Source organism: Phocoena sinus, chromosome 4 (assembly GCF_008692025.1).
Source record: "Phocoena sinus isolate mPhoSin1 chromosome 4, mPhoSin1.pri, whole genome shotgun sequence".
Lineage (NCBI taxonomy): Eukaryota > Metazoa > Chordata > Mammalia > Artiodactyla > Phocoenidae > Phocoena > Phocoena sinus.
In genome coordinates, this window is record NC_045766.1 from 85,711,857 (window position 1) to 85,734,375 (window position 22,519).

The 22,519-nt window shown below is 36.7% G+C and overlaps 1 protein-coding gene across 2 annotated transcripts in view; it reads left to right on the forward strand.

Annotated features, from left to right (window-relative positions):
- Positions 1-22: 22 nt before the first annotated feature.
- The window catches only part of ATG3 (autophagy related 3), a 29,217-nt gene continuing 6,720 nt past the window's right edge, over positions 23-22,519 (forward strand). The window contains exons 1-7 of one of the 2 annotated variants that reach the window (XM_032630924.1): positions 23-510; positions 3,404-3,445; positions 7,299-7,348; positions 11,320-11,390; positions 12,744-12,851; positions 17,972-18,021; positions 20,070-20,151. In XM_032630924.1, the coding sequence (XP_032486815.1) occupies positions 439-510; positions 3,404-3,445; positions 7,299-7,348; positions 11,320-11,390; positions 12,744-12,851; positions 17,972-18,021; positions 20,070-20,151 (475 nt within the window). In that variant the 5' untranslated portion in view covers positions 23-438. The remainder of the gene's footprint in view (positions 511-3,403; positions 3,446-7,298; positions 7,349-11,319; positions 11,391-12,743; positions 12,852-17,971; positions 18,022-20,069; positions 20,152-22,519) is intronic. The other variant, XM_032630923.1, reaches the window with a different exon arrangement.

Genomic DNA, 22,519 nt, shown 5'->3' on the forward strand with positions numbered 1-22,519 from the left:
CACGTACCCGGAGACTCCTGTGTCACGTGAGGCCCAGGTGGCGGCGGAGCTACGGCCAGAGGGCGAGAGTAAGAAGCGGAAGCCGGAAGGGGCGCGAGTGAAGGCTGGCAGAGAAGACTCCTCCCGAGAGGGCAAGGGGTGCGCGTGCGCCCTCTTCTTTCAGCGCAGCCCCGCCGCCCTCGCTCGCGGCCAGGTGACAGCTGGGCCTGGCCTGCTGCGCGCTGCCTGGGGCGCGAGGAGCGCGCGCCCTGCCCTTGCGCGCCGCGCCGGCTGCCCTTGCCCCTCGTCCCGTCCCTCCCGTCGCGTCCCGTCCCCTTGGGTGCTGCCGGCCGGTGCTGAGGCGAGTCGGCGGCAGCGGGGACATTTTCTGACTCCCGACCACTGTCCCGGCTGCCCTTTCCTCTCCGACGCGGGGCCGGCCGCTACTCCGGCCCCAGGATGCAGAATGTGATTAACACGGTGAAGGGAAAGGCACTGGAAGTGGCTGAGTACCTGACCCCGGTCCTCAAGGTAAGCCGGGCTTGCCGGGGGTTGTCAGGCTCACGCTTGGCTCTGCAGGGACCGAGGACCGGACGCCGGGGGAGTCACGGTGTTGTCCGGTGGGGAGCGGTGTAGGGTGGTACGCGGGAAAGGGTGCAGCCCCCTCCCGCGGTCTTTTCCAGTTGTTCTCTAGGGTAAACTTGGAGCGACGCTCTGTGCGTACTTCACCCGCCAGAACTCAGCTCGTCTGGGTACATCAGGTTGGAGCGTAGTCCGCAGCTAAGTGGGTTTTAGAACATTAAATCCTAACCTCGGAAGTCTTTTGAACTTTTTAAACAAGGATTTTGCTTATTTTAAAGAAATGAATCTGTTTGGTACTAAAATGACATGTTACTTTTTTTCTTTCAAATTTGGTAGTAAGTCTTGTAATTAGGAGTTTGAAATAGTAAGTTGTGAATGAGGTCGCAGCTTATTAGATTTCAGTGGAACAAGGTGAAATTTGCAACATTATTTCTTTCAGTACCGTTGAACCCAGTTTACAGGCAAAACCCCCTTTCCCAAGTTTTAAAATAGCTGAAACTAGTTCATCTTGGACGTCAGTGATAACACGGAGCAGCTTGACCCTTCTAGATACATAATTTTTTTTTACATTGGCAATAGCAGCATTTTTAAACTAAAAATTGTGACACATTAGCTATTACAGCAGTGACTGACTTTCTTATTTTCAAAGATAAATTAATAGAATTGCATTCGAGTTTTTCTTTTATAACCCTCTATGGTAAGTTTTTTGTTATTGTATCTTTATTTTTCCTTTCTGAAAAGCGAGCAATGATAGTAAATGAATAGCGATTTCTTGCTTAAGTGTTTTTTTTTTCTTTAAGCTTTTATTAAAATTTTACAAATCTTAGTGTAGGAGGAAATATCCATGGACATGGTTGTTCCTCTCTATTCAAGAAGTTACTCTGGTGTTCTAAGAAGATTTTACTTTGCTCCCTTTCCATGACAAAGCGAAATATTAGTCCTGCAGTTTTTAAATACTTATTTCTAAGAATGGTTTTAAAATGATGTCTTGTTGGGCCAAGTTAAAAAAGTTTATAAATGAGAACTCCAACACTTGCTACGCTTACATTTGTTTACTGTGAAACCCATCATAATTAAGATTGTTCAGTCAACTTTGAAACTATTTTTTTTGACATTTGAATCGAATGATTCTTTTGCATATTATGTCATCTTATCAGAAACGTCTAATTTACTAGGCATACAGCATTTAAATAATACACAGTTATTAAAACTTTTTAGTTTCAGGGAGAGAGGAGCGAGAGAAAAAAACCTCCCACATAAAATATAAAACTGCTATTTTGAACTTATAGGATTATGTATTGAGAAAGCATTCTACTTGTTCACCAAACTGAAAGGATGTGTTAGCTTGTTTATGTATTTTTAGTAATAAGGAAAGTAGAATTAATGACCCTTTCCTTGATCTTCCCTGTGCAAACTGTTGGTTTACAGAGTGAATTCTTGTAGTTTCCTACTAGACATGGGAAGGCAAGGAGAAAAAGCTAAATCCCTGGGAAATAGATGATGATTTATCCCAACAAGTAAAAATTAAGAAAAATCATGGTTTGGAAGGCACATGTACAGTAAAAGCCAGAGTCCTTACAATGAACTTCAAGCCTATACTTGTTTGGTAGAGGGTCCTTTCTCACCTACTACTGGATTTTAAGCAAAAGCTCTTGTTCACTTTTGCTTAAAAGCCAGTCTGACCTTCTGTGTTATCCATCAAGCACTCTCTTGCCTTGGGTTTTGCATTTGCTCTTCCCTCTGCCTGAAATGCTCTTCCTCCAGACAGCCTTGTGGCTGGTTCCTTTCCTTAAGGTCTCTACTCTATAGTCACCCATCAGTGTAGTCTTTTTTCTCTTACCATCCTAGTTTAAATAACCATCTCTCTCCCTCCACCCCTGACCAGTTTCCTCTCTGCCCCATTTTTCTTTTTGATATTGATGACCATTTGGCTTTTCTCCCTGAACTAGAGTTTAAACTTCTTATGAGGACAAGGAGGGGTATGGTCTATTTTATTCACTCTATGTCCCTATTACCTTAAATAGTGCTTGGCATATAGTAGTTATTTGGTATGTTTTGAATCAGTAATGTTCATAAGTGAATCTTCATTTTTGTAGATTTCTACCACAAAACCTTATGTATAACTTAAACTTTAGAAAAATTTGGTAAGTTGCATCCTTGCTTTAGAGGAGACAATATTGTATAATATCTTGGTGGAGATGAGAATAATGGGAAAGTATTAAGTGATTTAGGACTTCTAGATTTGGTTTCTAATATTACTCAAATGAGACATTGGCTGAATTGTAATATGTTTAAACATCTTTAAGACGTTTTTCTGTTCTGTAAAATGATATTTCGTCATTTCACAAAATTATTTTGAGGTTTAATGTTTGTATAAATCTTTTTTTTTTTGCGGTACGCGGGCCTCTCACTGCTGTGGCCTCTCCCGTGCGGAGCACAGGCTCTGGACGCGCAGGCTCAGCAGCCATGGCTCACGGGCCCAGCAGCTCTGCGGCATGTGGGATCTTCCTGGACCTGGACCGGGGCACGAACCCGTGTCCCCTGCATCGGCAGGCGGACTCTCAACCACTGCGCCACCAGGGAAGCCCCTGTATAAATCTTTGAATGTTTTTCCAAAGAACTTTGCTCTAATATAGCACTGATCACATTATATTGTGATTATTTTCATGTCAGTTTCCTCTGTTATACTTACGTATTCCTTGAGGTCAGGTACCAGTGACAGATTGTTTTTTTGCACATGCTCCATTACCTAGATGGGTACCAAGCACATAGTTGCCCGCAAACATTTTTCAGTTGAAAGTGAGAGAGAGTGTAATACTGTTATTCTTTTTACTTTCTATAGGAATCAAAGTTTAAGGAAACAGGTGTTATCACCCCAGAAGAGGTGAGTATTGAAAATATCAGTATAAAGCTGTTATTTTCTACAATTACATAAAACTGGGTGGCTTTTGTGTTTTATAAAAGAACATCTTGAAATTTAATCTTGATTTGAGTAAAATTAGATCCTGTTGACTATGTTAGCAATTTTGTAATTGTAATTACGATAATAGCAGTTTCTATTTCCCATAAAAGAAAATGTAACTTCCCTCTCAGTTTGTCATTTCTCATATTTTTCTGTAATTTCTTTTTATTTAGAAGTGAGGGTGGGAGAGGAAATGGAAAAGATTCCTATAGTGACTTATCTTTCACTAATATTTGTATTATATTGAGCTGTGCAGTGGACTCTGGCGTTTGGTTGTCTTGCTTCTTTCTACCCCAAACATGAGTTTTTATGGCTTTCCATTTGGAAACTTTGTCTCAATGCTTGGATATTAAGTTTTCTATCAGTATTTAGCTTAAATATTTTATTGCTACATACTTAACATTGATTTTTTTTCCCACCGTTCTTTCACTTTTTCTACTAACCAGACAATGATGAATCTGCTTAATACTGAAACAAATGGCTCTTTTATAGGCCAGTTGTGTTTTATATACTTTTTTTTTTTTTTTTTTTTGCGGTACGCAGGCCTCTCACTGTTGTGGCCTCTCCCGTTGCGGAGCACAGGCTCCGGACGCGCAGGCCCAGCGGCCATGGCTCACGGGCCCAGCCGCTCCATGGCATGTGGGATCTTCCCGGACCGGGGCACGAACCCGTGTCCCCTGCATTGGCAGGCGGACTCTCAACCACTGCGCCACCAGGGAAGCCCTCATATACTTTTAATACAGAATTATGTTTTGAGGAATCATTTTACTTGTTCACTGAATCTATATAATAAAAGTATTGTCTTTCCTTTAGGTAGTTTATTTTGTTGTCTTTAGAGAAATACATTCTGGTCTAAAAATCCTTTTGGACTCCAGTTTTATGAATAGTTATGGTTACAGCAGACTTATTTTTTAGTCTTAATGAATGGTAAATAATTTATTTAAGCTTCACCTTTAACTCTCATTAAAAGTACCAGTCATTGGCAATGGAACTTTATTGAAATGAGGCATGTTGTATGATCTGGTTGTAAATTCCAAGACCTCAAGCCAGGGAATTAACTGATCTTTTAGTTTTCAATTGTGATGGAATCTCTTCAGTCCCAAATCCTTGTAAGTTCAAAGGATGGTGTGCTTAACTGAAAATTTTATCTAAAATTGTCTTCATGTTTAGTGAAGACACAGAATAGTATGGATAAAACCTAGAAGACCTGCCTTCTAGACCCATTTCTCTAATTTCTCCTATTCTGACTTAGGCAAATCAATTAATCTATCTAGGCACAGGCCTCATGTTTCCTCATCTTTAAAATGAGGGATGTTGACTCGACATTCTCTAAAGAATCCAGTCTGCCTTAGGCATCATGAGTTTAATACCTTGAATGCCAAATAAAACTAAATTTTGAGCTGAAGGATATCATTAATGTTCTTGAAACTCAGTATCTAAAATAAAGAGCAGAGATGAAAGTGTGCTGTTTTTCTTGTACTCTTTGACTTTATCTCCTCTATGTGAAAATGGCTAATTGGTAAATAGATAGTTGGATTTAGAGATACAAGTCTGTGGTCATTGAATAGAATTAAGCAAACCATTTTAAAACAGCTACTAATCCTACAATGAATAACTCTTACACTTAATTGTATCATGAAGTGATTTATGAATTTCCCCATTTTTAAACAAATGCAAGGCAAAAACTAGCTCAGCTGGGTACCAACCACATAATGCTGAATTGAGATAGAGTGCAATTATGGGATTTAATTAGATTAGAATGAGTCTAGAGGAAGAAAACCAGAAGACAAAATGCTTTGGATCTGTACTATACTGAGTTGATCTGTTCATTTGTTTTCTCTTACTGTTTCTGGGCTTCTGGCTGTCAGCCTCTAACTACCTTTTTGTTTTCATTGAGAGGTGTGGAAGTATTGTGTTTAAAAATAAGGACAGGCATTATCTAATATGGTACTGTCTGACTAAAAATACTTTAATGTACAACATGTGTATGACTTGAGTAAATAGAGTACTAGTAATAGAGGATAGCTTGAAGAATAAAGTTGTTCATCAGAATGGTAATATTGATTCTACCTTGTTAAAGTTATTCAGTCTTATCCAATATTTAATCACTAAGAGAAAGCTACTGTAAGCAGTATTGAGAATTTAGAAACTTGAATCTTTCATTTGAACATAGGAAGCGTGTAATAATAATAATGGCCACTGCTAATGAGAGCAGATATACACATGTACTAAATATCATTAGTAGCATAGCAATTCTATGTTCTTTTATATTTTTCCTTATCTTCTAGTGTTTTTGTTATTTTTTCGATGGATGCCACCAGAGGTGCTGGGGAATAAAATATTAGAGTCTTGTGATCTCAAGGCAGTATCATTAAAGAATTTTTAAGTTTTTAATTCTTTGTTTTGCTTGCACTTTGTTAAATTAATACTTTTTTGGTGATGATGAATTAGTTCCCAATAGCCGTAGAGTTATGCAGCATCTGGTTGCAAAGACCCAAAATGCTTAAAACCTGGGGGAGAGGGTATTGATTTCATTTGGGTGTTTGTCTTTACCTAATCCCTTTAAGTAGTAAAGAAATTACTCAAATAAAAGAACAGAAACATTTTGTAAAGTTACTGTTGGAAGTATGCTGCTAAATCTTATCTTGTTAATCTATCTTCTTAAAAGAAGTTACTGCCAGAACTCTTATTATATAGAGTTTTATTCTCTCAAATTAAAGCAGAATATCATACATAGACATGTATGTCATATGACATGACATAGACATGTCAGAAAGACATTAGAAGGTTAAAGATAATATAATTTTTTGCTGTATAATAAACCCATGAACGATACATGATTTTAAGTTAGAGCTGTTGTGAAATAGTAATTGGGGACGTATGTGTGCATATAGCTTGAGTTGGGACACTGCAGTTGTGTTTAACAGACTTTCATTTTCTGCTCTCAAGAATAAGCAGGACTTCTGTCTTATGATAAGATCAGTCCATGCTCATGTATAATGGAAATTCTCAGAAGATTAAACTCTTTATTCCTGAGTCTGTTTTTCATTTCTGAAGAAAAACAAAAATTTGTACAACGTTCAGCCTGCCCAGAAAGTCCAAGATGTGTTAGAGGATTCAATTTTTTAATTGTCTTGTTGTTTTCTGATTCAATCCAAAAGCTTCTAACTTTTTCCCCATTGTTTGGCAGTACATTTCTCACTTTTATTAATGATTCCTTTAATATTGTGAAAAAGCTTTCAAAATAAGATGTTACTTAATTTTTTTTTAAAATGAGGAAGAAAAACTGTGTGCACTGTGATGTAATAAACTATTCTTACATCATAGACCTGTAGTTATTTAGTAATTTTTTCAAAGATCTTCATTGACTTTTCAACCATTAGCAAGAATCGCTCTACATTTCATTCATCCATAAAGTGGTTTTTGGCATTTTAAAATCCTGTTGTGTTACCCTTATTCATTTCATGGTACTGTATGCTTTTGGCATTATCTAAATCCAGTGATTACAATTGAATAAAAAAATTAACAGCACTCAATATTTTTTCTTCCAAAATTAATATACATTTTCATGGATGTTAAAAATTTTGTAATTTTAATAAATATTCAAAAATAAATCTTTAGGCTGGTAGAGCAAGTTGGTGCTGTTTGCATTTTAATTGATTATTTTGAATCAAGTTTACACAGGATGGTCCCTTTGGTATTTTGCCACCTTATATTCAATGATGTTCAATTTTTCTTTTTTCCTTTTTTCATATTTCTTCTAAATCTTCAATAGTTTGTAGCAGCTGGAGATCACTTAGTCCACCACTGTCCAACATGGCAATGGTAAGTACTCTTGAGTGAGGAATAGAAAGTTTATAAAAGGTGTGACTTCATAATTTTGGCAGTTTACAAAATAGATTAGTGCATGAAAATTAGAATGACCTGTTTAACCCTCCTCTAGTAGATTTTTCTATTAAATAGTGCTCCAGTGTTGCTAAAGTAAAATAAATGAAGAAAAACTGAGCATTATGCCTGTTTTGTTTTGCTCTGTTAGCACGAAAGACGGAGATTTTTGAGATAAATGCCTTACTTCCTTTACCAGTATTCTGTTTCTTTATAGTGTCTAAGTCTGTTCTTGTGGTGGGTCTTTAAAAAATAATTTTCAAAAGTTTAATAACTTTGATTAGCTTTTTTTTTCTGTTCATAAGAGTAATATTTAACATCTTTATTGGAGTATAATTGCTTTACAATGTTGTGTTAGTTTCTGCTGTGTAACAGAGTGAATCAGCTGTATGTATACATATATCCCCATATTCCCTCCCTCTTGCATCTCCATCCCACCCCTCTAGGTGGTCACGAAGCACCGAGCTGATCTCCCTGTGCTACACAGCTGCTTCTCACTGGCTATCTATTTTACATTTGGTAGTGTATATATGTCAATGCTACTCTCTCACTTCATCCCAGCTTACCCTTCCCCCTCCCCATTTCCTCAAGTCCATTCTCTACATCTGCATCTTTATTCCTGTCCTGTCCCTAGGTTCATGAGGACCTTTTTTTTTTTTTTTAGATTCCATATATATGTGTTAGCATATGGTATTTGTTTTTCTCTTTCTGACTGACTTCACTCTGTATGACAGACTCTAAGTCCATCCACCTCACTACAAATAGCTCAATTTCATTTCTTTTTATGGCTGAGTAATATTCCATTGTATATATGTGCCACATCTTCTTTATCCATTCATCTGATGATGGACACTTAGGTTGTTTCCATCTCCGGGCTATTGTAAATAGAGCTGCAGTGAACATTGTGATACATGACTCTTTTTGAATTATGGTTTTCTCAGGATATATGTCCAGTAGTGGGATTGCTGGGTCATATGGTAGCTGTATTTTTAGATTTTTAAGGAACCTGATTAGCTTATTTTTCAAATTCAAATGTATTGAATTTTTTTTTTTTTTTTGCGGTATGCGGGCCTCTCACTGTTGTGGCCTCTCCCGTTGCGGAGCACAGGCTCCGGACGTGCAGGCTCAGTGGCCATGGCTCACGGGCCTAGCCGCTCCGTGGCATGTGGGACCTTCCTGGACCGGGGCACGAACCTGTGTCCCCTGCATCGGCAGGCAGACTCTCAACCACTGTGCCACCAGGGAAGCCCTGGATTTTTTTATGACATTAATAAATGCAGAATTTTGCAGAATCTTACGGTTCTTTACCATAAGACCTTCTTTAAGGTTCAAAAGTTTCTCCCCTTTTTAGGAATGAGCTCAAAAGTTGAGAGATTCATGATACCAAATAAGGTCTTAATTGGAAATCTACTTGTAACAGACTTTTCAAATTTTTATTTTCCTCATTAACTTTTCTTTTAATTATAAAGTAATTTAAGCAACTAGCAGTTCTTGTAATGTGTTTTTTAAATATCTGAATAATAACAATGTTTTAAAACAACTTCAGTTTCATTACTTTGAATACTTACGATAAAAGCATCTGGCAGTAGCTGCAAAATTGATCCCAATACTGGCAGACTATTTTAATTAGGCTAGAATTGTTTGGAATTATCATCTTGTTTGGATATGAGTGGTTCAACTTGTTACATCCTTTTTTTCTCCTCAGTGACACTTTTTCAATTGTAGTTGAAAGGTAGAGTTTTGATTTGGGAGCAGGGGTTCTAGAATTAACCAGATTCTAATTGATAATGTTTTCCTTAATATCTAAAGAGCTTAAATAATTAAACTATTTAAAATCACAGTTAGAATTCTCTTTCATCTGTGGCCTCTTCTTTTACCCTTAATTTTTTTTTTTAACAAGTCCTTGCCCCTCTGTGAGTTTCATGATTCTGTCTGTCCCCTGTTTGGGGACCGTGGGCCTTTTGGGATCTGTAAAATAATAAAGTGGGTTCCTGGACTGTTTTCAATATTTCAAAAAGTGAAAGAGAAACTGCATTTGTGTCACCGAGCCTTTGGCCAATGCCCAACCTACCCTTAATTTTTATGCTTAACACGTATCCCGAATAGTTCTTACTGCTTTTGATCAATTGCTCTTTATCTTGTAGAACATTGTTTTTTATGTACCAAGGAAGGCCAAAATGTCAGGTTCATTAATTTTATGTCCTTGTCTTTCCTATGTGTATTTCTGTTCCAAATTTTAAATTATGTTCATATTATAGAAGCTTTCTGATTTTAGACTTTTTTCTTCCCTAAATTGTTAAAACTATATTTAGCTATGTTGTGGTCTACAATATATATGTATATTTCAAGTCATATAGATATATAAAATTTAAGATAATAGTCATTCTATGGAAAAAGAACTAAATAAGGATTTTCTTCAATACACGTGTGATAGATATACATTTTCTTTATTCAGATTTCTTTGTTGAAGCCCTTAGTTGTCTAGTTAGTTTAGTTGTATAATCTATAGTATTGTTATAGGGGTTGGTATATATGGACAGGATCTACTTTTAGCAGGTAGTAGTTTATAGTTCCATTTCATTTTCCTTTTCTTTTTTTTTTTGCGGTACGCGGGCCTCTCACTGTTGTGGCCTCTCCCGTCGCAGAGCACTATAGTTCCATTTCATAAATTGTGATGGTTTAAATAATTTTATTGTAACTTAGAACTCAATTATATCACACTCCAACGTCTATACTTCTGGCTAAATTGTTGGGGCCAAAGGAGCAATTCATTTTAAATCAGTGCTAGAAACAGACCATTTCTATGCTATATGTTCATGTTTACAGGTGCCATCGTGACTGTATTACATCATCTTCCCGCAGAACTTCAGGCATTACCATGATGTTGTTGAATTTGACACTTGGAAATGGTCTAAAGATACTAGAAGCCTGCCAGATGGTTTTAGGACATTTCCTGGCTTTATCTTATGCTCAAATCTATGGTTTGAAGTTTAGACTGAAGCTTAAGACGGCAGCAGAACTCAAAATTTATGCTCATTTATATTTTTGACAGATACCACATGCCACTCTAGCTCTGACCAATTCCCCTAGGTGACCCACAGAAGAATCTTTGAACAAATTTCTTGGTGAGATATTCCACAGTAGCCCCCCCAAATCAAATAGCTGGCTCTGACCCACAGAGGGAGCAGTGTTCAAGAGCAGGAGCCCTAGAGTCACTTGGCTCCATCCTGGCTCTTCTACCTTCTGGTTTTGTGACTGTGGGCAACCCAACTTCTTTAAGCTTTTGTTTACTTATAAAATGGGAATATAAATATTACTCAGTATTTAGATATCTGAGGATTATATAAAAATACTGCATGTTAGAGTTCTAGGTCCTATACTTAATATGCACTCAATAAAAGGATTTTTTGTTTGTTACAACCATTATTCTCAACATTATCATCTTGTGATTCAAAGCATCTTTTATCTCTTAGTTCCAATTTTAATACAGTGGTAGGAATATGGATCTTGTGAACCACCTACTTTGTTATGTAATGTCATGGAGCTATTTTTCTGCCTCTTCTTGGTCTTCAGATGAGCAGTACTTTAAGATTAAAAATCTGAATGAGATTATATTTGGTTAGAGGCAAACACAATAGTTGCATAATATAGTTCTGTATTATTCTACCTTTTTGTCTAATATTTAATCCAAATTCTTTTGGTCTGTCTGCATCTCTTGGTACATTTCATTTACAATAAATATTGCTGTGCTCTTCATTGCCGTGACGTATGTCACTTATGGCATCCTTCCCAAACCAGTCCTAAAATAATTTTCTCAGGGGTGTGGATTGTGTAGTGTTGAGATTAACATGTGATACCTTCTGTCTTTGAAAATATTTTTTGTATTTTGGTGCTTTTCACTCTTTTTAAAGGGCTACAGGAGAGGAATTGAAAGTGAAGGCTTACCTACCATCAGGCAAACAATTTTTGCTCACCAAAAATGGTAAGAATTATGTTGTATGTATTAGTTAATTTTGCGCAAAGAGTTACATTTTTTAAAAAACCTTAGCACTTGCTGATCTTAATTCATGCTTAAAGCGGTACTTGCAGCTTCCCTCATACAGAAATTTGGAAATTTAATGAAACTCTGGATTTTCTATGGGTAGAGTATTTTTTCCATACTTGATTTTATCTCCTTCCTTTTTGTTATTTCTTTTTGCCAAAAAAGTCTAGTTTTAAGATATGAAGGAAAAGAGCTTTAAGCAAAATGGACTTTTTTCTCATTGGGCTTTTTAAGCATACTTCATAATCATAATCTTTTTAGCTATTCTAATCATCTTTAGACTTAAATTTTTCATGGAAAGTATAACTGATACTATCTTTGATATCTAAAATCTCAAAGCTAGAGGTTTTATTGTCCGTTGTGTCATTGAAAGATTGCCTATAGGCACAAAAATGTTTCTGAAACAGGTATTTATGAAGTTAATGAAATTATTTATGAAGCTAATTTGAAAACAACATCTAAACGTTTTTACAGTCCCTATCTAATCACATAACAATACATTGATTTCTATTCTAATTTGCTCATTATAGGAAAGGGAAAACATGTACCAAACATCAGTTTTTTATTTCCTACAGTATATTTTTTGATAGGATTGGTCATTTATATCTTGCTTGTTTTAAAAAAAAATCAGGAGATTAATAGCATTTTGTTGACCCCATGTCGTAATGTTGTTACCTTATAATTTTTCAATTTTAGGCTTATATGAATTATAATACCTGTTATTCGATACATTTGCTATATGAAAAACTTGGCACCAATTTGTATAAGAGAGTAAAGTTTAGCAGGTTAGTGAACTTTAAACTGGTTTATCCATTATGAATAGCTGGAGCTTAAATATGAATTATGAAATACATGTTGAAAGTTATTTTAGCATTGCAAACCAGAGGTCACCTCTACCACCTCCGATTATGACAGGTGGTGCCTCCATGTCCTGAGAGTAAAGCTGTTAAAATAGTATATTATTCATTAGCCTGAGGTTGAACAATGTCATCTCTGACTTCAGCTTTGTTGATCTTCACAGATCATCAGGGTAGAGAATATATAGAACACTCCCAGTAGAGCCTTTGTATTTGTCTTCTAACAAAGCTATTTAGGGAAAGATAAGTGTGGTCAAATAATTTTGTGGGTTGAATGTGACTCTTAAATTAAGTACTCCTATTAGAAGTAAAATATCATATACCTAATATTTTGGTGGCAGAAATATATTTTATAGAATAAACTTTCTCTTTTTTTAATGGATTTATAGGAAGCAGATTATGTCAGAGTAACTGTTTTTGCCATTTTTTTTTATAGTGCCATGCTACAAGCGGTGCAAACAGATGGAATATTCAGATGAATTGGAAGCTATCATTGAAGAAGATGATGGTGATGGGGGATGGGTAGATACTTACCATAATACAGGTAAGAGGAGATTAGAATGGCATGTATTTAGTTTAAATTGTTTTAAACTCCTTTACAATCTTTGATAACAGCCTTGATTTTTAAAAAAAGGCTACATAAAGGCATATTATTACTTAGTTTTAATAAATACGTTCTGAGTTTAAATCTAGGATACTAAAAACAAGTTTTCTCCCTTTAATTCCTAGAGAATAGGAGGTATATCAAATGTAGTGGCAGAGCAGGGTTTCCCAGTCTTAGTACTGTAAACATTTTGGGCAAGATAGTTCTTTGTCATAGCATTTTCTGTGCATTGCAGAATGTTTAGCAGTATCTCTGGGCTCTACCCACTAGATGCCTGTCACATCCTCCCAGTTATGACAACCAGAAAAGCCTCTAGACATTGCCAAATATTCTGCGAGGGGCAAAATTGCTACTCTCAGTTGATACTCACTGCACTAGTCAGAGGGCTAAGTAATCTGCACAGGAAAAAGTACCTCATTAAGTCTGTTTCTCCTCTTCTCTGAGTAAAGGATACTGCCATCATTTCCTTATGATGATATAGAAACAGATTTAGGAGTTGAGCTCCTTGATTTGAAGCTCTTTTGTTCCTTAATGAGTTGAATATTGTCATGTCAAGGCCTAGAGAAAATAGATTGAACAACTTCTTAAAATAATTTCAAAAATCATCCTCTCTTCTCCACTGAGTAGTGCTGTTGGACTTTTCTTTTTTCCCCTGGATCTTCCCAAAATCTTTTAGCTGCTCTGCTTTAGTCTTCACATGACTGGGAAATATGAGTAGCACATCTGTAGGAAATTGCCTGTTGACTGAATAGAGCCATTGGTTATAGCACTGTATTTCTGATATCAAGTTAGTGAGTTTCTCAAGTTGTCTAGTTGTATTGTATTCCATAACCCCTACCCCAAAATCCAGGTACATATTTACAGAGGCATTCATCACAGAGATAAGCAGGTGCCGGAATGATTGGATTGACAGAAATCTGTTACAGAAATTCTACAACTAAACAAATGTTTGCCATGTTGACAGAAGACAAGTAGCATCATTTTCGTACATAGAAAGCAACATAGTATTATACTTCATTTGATGTGGTGTACATAAATTCTAAGTAATGTTTATGAGAGATACCCTTAGAATTTTAGGTTTAAACTATATTCTGATTGGCTTAAAGCAGTGCTTCCAGCTGACTCACAAGGCTAGGTGCCTGGTTCTTTATTCACCTCAGTTCCCTTTGCTTCATCACTGCTTTTCTTCTCTCAGGTTTCTTTTATTTCTGTTAGCCCTTGTGTTAGTCATGATTCTCCAGAGAAACCATGGATATAGATATAGACAGGTTTGTTTTGAGGAATTGGCATATGTGATTGGGGAAGCTAACAGTTCTGAAATGTACAGGTCAGGCCGGCCAGCAGCCTAAAGACTCAGGGAACAGTTGATTGCTGCGGCTGGAGTCTAAGGGCAGTCTGGAGGCAGAATTAATTCTTCTTCTTGAGCACTCAGTCTTTTTTCTTAAGGCCTTCGACTGATTGAATGAGGCTCACCCACATTATGGAGGGTAATCTGCTTTACTCTAAGTATACTGATTTAAATGTTAAGCACATCTAAAAAATACCTTCACAGCAACATCTAGACTGCTGTTTGATCAAACTATGGGACACGATAACCTACCCAAGTTGAGTTGACATATGAAATTAACCATCACAGCCTTATAGAGTATTACCTTCATTAGAATCATTTGAGCTGTCTTTTTCTTTGCCAGTATGTCCTACTTTTAGGAGAGTCTGGTTTAATGGGATACTACTACATTATATTTAAACAGATTAAAGAGGTTTATTTTCTTTTGTTTCTGTGTAGTAGATTCAGTGAATTGTTTTGTAATAGCAATTTATTACATTAATATTTGGGCTTTACTGTTATAAAATAATCATACCTATCATAAAATAATTTCTAGAAAAACTACTGTGAAGTAAAAGTTTTATGCTAGAGCTGTGGATTGTGACATTTTCCATTTGTGGAAATGAGTCATTCTTTGGTTTGGATATATTGAACAGATATATCAAAGCTTTAGAAGATTAACAAGGGAGCAAAGCATATTTTGTATTTAGGGTTTTTTTTCTTTAATATTTCCCATCCTTGTTGAACTATTTAATTGAGAACACTGATGTGTATTTTGAATTAGAAATATTATTTAACTGACTTATGATGCTGCCATCTGCTTAATGTCCCTTTCATTGAGATAAGTAGGTTCCAAGGTAGTTGCTTAATGAGGTGCACTGGACAGAGCATTGAACCAAAAAGGTGTGGGTTGAGTCCCAGATTATTCATGTAACTGTCTGTGAGATTCATGCAAATTACTTTCTTTTTCTGGAGACTTCATTTCTTTATAGGGAGAAATCATTGCCTTACAGAATAGTGTTTGTAAGGATTATATAAGATATAGAAACAGTAAAATAAAAAGTCCTATATAAATCTGATATGATATTACTACCTCTGAATGTCCAGGATTTCTGAAGCAAATAGCATATATTTTTTAAATTTTTAAAAATTAATTTATTTAATTTATTTTATTTTTGGCTGTGTTGGGTCTTTGTTGCTGCACGTGGGCTTTCTCTAGTTACGGCAAGCAGGGGCTACTCTTTGTTGCAGTGCACGGGCTTCTCATTGCAGTGGCTCCTCTTGTTGCACAGCAGGGGCTCTAGGCATGCGGACTTCAATAGTTGTGGCATATGGGCTTAGTAGTTGTGGCTCACAGGCTTAGTTGCTCCGCGGCATGTGGGATTTTCCCGGACCAGGGCTCGAACCCGTATCCCCTAGCATTGGCAAGCAGATTCTTAGCCACTGCGCCACAAGGGAAGCCCCTAAATAGCATATTTAGTATAACCAGTATCTTGTTGAAAAAATTTCAGTGCAGGTTTAAATATAAATACTGGGTTGGCCAAAAAGAGCGTTCGGTTTTTAAATAAAAATAAAAGACTCATTTTCACCAAGAACTTTCCTGAACAACGTATTCACCCTTCTGTTCCACTACCTTCTGCCATTTTTCAGGCAACTTCATAATTCCATCTTCCCAAAACTTTATATCTTTTTTTTTTTTTTGCGGTACGCGGGCCTCTCACCGTTGTGGCCTCTCAGGCTGCGGAGCACAGGCTCCAGAAGCGCAGGCTCAGCAGCCATGGCTCACGGGCGCAGCCGCTCCGTGGCATGTGGGATCCTCCCAGACTGGGGCACGAACCCACGTCCCCCGCATTGGCAGGCGGACTCCCAACCACTGCGCCACCAGGGAAGCTCAAGACTTTATATCTTTTTGAGCAAAGAACTGTTCCAGGTGCCTTTTACAGTCTTCCAGGGAATTTAAATTTTTTCCATTAAGAGAATTTTGTAAAGACTGAAATCATTGGAAATTCGAAGGTGCAACGTCTGGTGAATATGGCAGATGAATCAGAACTTCCCAGCCAAGCTGTAACAGTGTTTGCCTGGTCATCAAAGAAACATGTGGTCTTGTATTATCCTGATGGAAGATTATGTGTTTTCTGTTGACTAATTCTGGACGCTTTTCACTGAGTGCTGCTTTCAGTTCGTCTAATTGGGAGCATTACTTGTTGGAATTAATCGTTTGGTTTTCCAGAAGGCGCTCATAATAGAGGACTCCCTTCCAATCCCACTATATACACAACATCACCTTCTTTGGATGAAGACCGGCTTTTGGTGTGGTTGGTGGCGGTTCATTTCGCTTGCCCCACAGTCTTTGCCATTCCACGTTATTGTACAGTATCCACTTTTCACTGCCCGTCACTGCTTGTTTTAAAAACGGAACGTTTTCATTATGTTTCAGTACAGAATCGCATGCGGAAATACAGTCAAGAAGGTTTTTTCCAGGGACTTCGCAGTGGTTAAGAATCCACCTACCATTGCAGGGGACTTGGGTTCGATCCCTGGTCCAGGAAGATCCCACATGACGTGGAGCAACTAAGCCTGTGCGCCGCAGCTATGGAGCCTGCGCTCCAGAGCCCACGTGCCACGAATTTGAAACCCGTGTGCTCTAGGGCCCCCATGCTGCAACTACTGAAGCCCGTGCACCTAGAGCCCATTCTCCACAACAAGAGAAGCCAACGCAGTGAGAAGCCCGCACACTGCAAGAAAGAGTAGCCTCTGCTCGCCGCAACTAGAGGAAAATAAAAGCCCGCACACAGCAACAAAGACCCAACGCAGCCAAAAAAAAAAAAAAAAAAAAGGTTTTTTCTGCTTATCTTATGTGGAACCCAAACATCAAAGTGATTAACATAACCAAGCTGGTGCAAATGATTTTCAACGCTTGATTTGGATATCTCCCACGTGGTGTAACATTGATTGTTCTTAATTAATGTCTCAAATTGATCAGTATCAACCTCAACTGGTCTACCTGACCGTGGAGCATTGTCCAGAGAGAAATCTCCAGCACGAAACTTCACAAACCACTTTTGACATGTTCGATCAGTCACAGCACCTTCTCCATACACTACACAAATCTTTTTTTTGCATTTCTGTTATGTTTTTACCTTTCTTGAAATAATAAAGCATAATATGCCGAAAATGTTGTTTTTCTTCCATCCTCAACAGTAAAATGGCTACACAAAAATTCACCAATTTTGATGTTTTTTTTTAAATGCATGCTGATATGACAGCTGTCACGTACAATCTAAAAAAACTGTTTGGAATGAAGTTAGATAACTAAATGCTATTAGAGCCATCTTACGGAAAACACCGAATGAACCTTTTGACCAACCCTGTATGACTCCAGTAATCTCTTAATCTGTTCATTTTATGAGGATGAATATTTATTTAGATAGACTCACACAAGGAAAGTAAATAAGTGAAGGATAGTAAATGAGGAATGATAGAGTAGGATAATTTATGGTAAAATATTAAATTGGTATTTAAAATTTTTAATTTTATTTTTAATATGAAAGGAGCCTTTGGGATTATTTATTCCTATTAGAGTTCATTTGTGAAAGTGCTGCTAACATTGCCTCCTCATTTCAGAGAACTTTGAGAATTTAGGTAATATTAAGTATTTTTATATTTCTTAAATCAGGTAAATGGAGGATGTTTACAACTTAATTTTAGTTATATTCTGCTGAATTTTAAACAGGTATTGCAGGAATAACAGAAGCAGTTAAGGAGATTACACTGGAAAGCAAGGTACTGGTTGTTTACTTATGTTTCTAAATTCAGTGACCTAGTTATTTGCATGTATATTTATTTTGAGATTATTCATATCATTTTTATGCAAACTCTATTTATTATCAAGCTCTTTTAAATTCCAGCTATTTTATTCCCTCTCATTTTTCTACATCAACATACCAAAACACTGCTGTTTCCCAGTGCTTCTCTTTTCTTTAATCTGTCAAATGGTTAAGAAGAACATTTTTTGAGATTGTAACTGGTTAAAATCTACAAATTTTTTTACTAATTGGGAAGATTTCTAGACCATTTTAAAAGAAACGGCTTTTTTAAGTATAAGTACAAAATGGTCTTCAAGTGGAGGTTTTGAGGGGATTTATTTACTTGCTGATCAGTAGCTGCTGATGGTATCGTGTTTAAATTTGTAGTTTAAACATTAAGTAATTTACTCATTTCTTCTGTAGTTTCTTAATTTACTGCTAATTTGAGGGATTCTTGTTTTTTTGTTTTATTTTATTGTTTTTGAAAATTTAAAGGAAACTTTATGTCATCCAAAATCATGACATTTTGGATGAGTAGAAGCTAAATGGGGTTTCATTGTACAGTTTATTTGAAGGAAGGGTAAAAATATATAATTGGGTAGAAATTTTCTGCTTGAAAGTTTTCATTAATTTAGACTATCTGTATTACATTAGCTTTTCCATTTCTAGAGAAAGAATGATTACAGTTGTCTTCATATTTTTGATATAGTTGTTTGAAATAATATAGAAAAAAATAGGAAATGCCTTCACCCTTATCTTTTCTTAACTATTTTGTTCACAGTCAAATCTCTTAGAAGATAGAATATTTGGACAGAATAATTGTGTTCCTTTTGTCCTTATGAAACATTCAACTACAACAGTTCCTAGTTTAAGATAGTTTTCTTTATGTGTTTTTGTCATTTGGATCTTTTGGGATTTGTTACCTGGGGCTTAACAGAAGGTGTTAGAAACCAAAACAATATTTTTTTTCCCCTGTGTACAATTTTATGCTTGCTAGGGCTTTAAAGTTCAGTTCAGCCTGAGAATTCATCCTTTTGAAGTTTTACTTTTTGGAGAATTTGAATGATAAAGGAAAAATTACATAAATGGCTTTTCTGCTTCAGAAGCTCCTGTTTACTCCAGCCATTAGTATGTATGCTTCAGACTTCGGGAATGATAAATGGCAGAGGAGTGTGGATAGCATTATTTGATAGGTTTATGGTAATTCTTTTGAGAATTTTTAATAAATGCAATAATGGTTAATATGGTACTTTGTATCCCACTTAACATTCTTATGTCCTAGTAAAGGTTGAATATTTAGAATAATTTACAACTAGAATATATCTTCCCTGTCATTTCCTGTTTAATATAGAATTTACATGATTATTTATAATTTAGTGCTTAGAATACTTGCTATCCAGAGTAAAATTATAAATTAGGTGAAACTAAATGTCCAATTCTTTTACCTACTACATTGACTTCAGATTTTTAGAATATTAATTTCGTGAAAATGATAATTGTATATTAGGCTTGGCTTTGATTAGCATTATTTCATTCTAGTGCAAATGTAGTTAAGAACTGAAATCTTATGTGTTCTAGTAACTGTAGTTGCTTAATTCAGTCAGGAATGTTAACAAATTAGAGAATATGATATTTATAATAATAAATTTAACTTATAAATGTATTGTGATTTATAGATATATGGCTTTTTCTCCTTTAAGTGTGCAAGTTAACTTTGAATTGGTTTTCTAATACTAATGAATTGCTTAACTAGAAGTATTGTTTTGTTGGAAGTGCAACTGGCAACTGTTTTAGATGACTTGGTGCTTCTATGATACTTTTATATTTTTCAGTCACAGCACTTAGCACATCACTCTTAAAGATTGGCTTATGGGTTTGTCATCTGATGGAGGAGTTTCTTGAGCATACGAACTATCTTATCACTCTTATTTTTACAGTGGTTAGTTAGCACTGCTGGCATGTGGGTGCTCAGTATTTGAACTAATGAACATATTTAAGTGACTTTAAATATAATCAATTTCAAAGGACAGTATAAAACTCCAGGATTGCTCAGCATTATGTGAGGAGGAGGAAGAGGAAGATGAAGGAGAAGCTGCAGATATGGAAGGTATTGTGTTCTGGATTTGCTTTACTCACAATAGAATATTGCTTTTAGAATTGGTGTAATTGATGTGAGTTAAGAATTCTACTCCATTGAGTTCTAAGTTTAACATTTAACAGCCTAGAGAGGATTTGTTTAGTTTAAATTTAATCAGCACAGAACTTATCTTGGTCTTAGACTCTTCTACTTCACCCAGGCATAGCTGTGATAGCATTATTTCTGCTGAGATCAGTGCTGATCATAAATCTTTAATGCTGGGTACAGCCGTAAGACACAGATTCTTAAGCTGATTCTTAAATTCTTTCAGAACAGAACAAAATTTGTTCTGGCATTTAGTATTTTCTTTTTCCTTTTTGATAACATCTTACTACTAAAACCTTATGATAGTGATTCTTAATGGGGCTTTTGAACTACATGGAATCCCCCCACTGCTCCCTGAAAATCTGAAGTGCCTTCCTAGGATTGCTAGCTGAGACTCACTGCATTAGTGAATCATTGTTACAAGAGATTGAAACCCACTGTACTAACAGAACACAGTAATACGGGTCTAAAAGTATACGGCTTTGATTCTGTTAACCATTTCCTCCTCTTTTTTTTCCTCCCTTGATTTTTTTTTTTTTGCATTACATGGGCCTCTCGCTGTTGTGGCCTCTCCCATTGCAGAGCACAGGCTCTGGATGCACAGGCTCAGCGGCCATGGCTCACGGACCCAGCCGCTCCACAGCATGTGGGATCTTCCCCGACCGGGGCACGAACCCATGTCCCAAACCCGTGTCCCCTGCATCGGCAGGCAGACTCTCAACCACTGCGCCACCAGGGAAGCCCCTCCCTTGATTATTTGACACAGGATTTTCCTCCTCTTTCCTTGACTGTTTCTTTTAAAAAGTCATCTTGCTGGGCTCTTTTACTTCTGCTTCACTGTTAAATGTTACTATTTCATGGGGTTTCACTTTTTTTTTTTTTTTCTGCTCACTCCCAGGTAGATTTTTATCTACTCTTACGACTTCTGTAATTGAGTACTGTGGTCTGGCACAGAATTGTTTACAACAGGAAAAATGGTGTATAAACTACATTAGATTCTCTATGAGAGTTTAAATACGAATATGTGTGTGTATAGAGAGAGGGTTAGTTGGAAAAAGGAAGAGGATTTAAAAAAGACAGGGCAGATATTTTGGAGGCTGTAAGGTGGCTAAATCCCCCCAATACATAGGATTTAGTGAGAGAGAATGCAAATGTAGAAGGTAGTGTCAGTAGAGTTGAAGCACCATAATGGCAAGTGGTGTTTGATGATGAGGAGGTGACAGCATAGCCTAATCAACCAGAGTAGCCTTTACTTAAAAGTACCTTTTTTAGTTTTGTTTCCTAAATTACTTTGAGTTTCTGTGAAACCTAGCTGTATATCTGTTCCTGAATTCTAGTAAGAGTCTTGTCCTTATTTCCACTGTGTACTCCTATTCTTTGAGGAAATCCAAATGAGTTACTTGTAACCGAAATTGCTCACAGCAACCTCATATACCATTCCTGCGCTCAAGACATCCATGTCTAAACCCCCAACCCAGATCTCCTGAATTTCATATCTACTTATTTAGTTTCATTTCTATGTGGATGTCTCATAATTGTCAGAACCACCTTCTGTACAAATACTCTTTCTGGGTTCCATTTGTCTCTGCATGGCATACAGTTGTCCTGGTTGGAGTGGGGAACCTTATGAATAAAGTACTGTTTTTAGAGTACAAGCTGTGGGACTGCCTTAAATATCTGGCAGCCTTTTAGTATGTTTGTTACATTTCCCTTGGATAGAGTTAAAGAAACAATTGCTATATATGGAATTTTGTTTAAAAACAGTGTTGTTGGTATCTAATATAACAGTTAATTTTCATCCATCATTCATCAAATATTTATCAAGCAATACAGTATCTATGTATCAGATGCTGTATTTGGTGCTGGAGACAAAGCAGTAGACATGATCTCATGGAGCTAATATTTGATTTAGGGGACACAGACAAAAAACAGTAGATAAGCAAAATATATACTGTCTTAGATGGTTATAAGTGTTAGGGAGAAAAATAAAGGTGGGAGGGGATAGGGAGTCTTGTAGTACGATGAGTGTTGTAATTTTTAAATAGGTTAGTCAAGGAAGAACCTCATTGAGGATATACCCTTTAAGTAAAGTCTGGCAGGAAGTGAACGGGCAAGCTGTTTGGATATCTGAGGAAGAGTGCAAAGGCCCTGAAGTGGGAGCATGTGTGGCTTGTATAAAATACTGCAAGGAGGCTCCTATGTCTAGAGAGGAGAGAGGGGAGAGTAATAAGGCATGGAGTCAGAGAGGTAACCCGGGGACCAGATCGTGTAGGGCCCTGGCTTTAACTCAGAG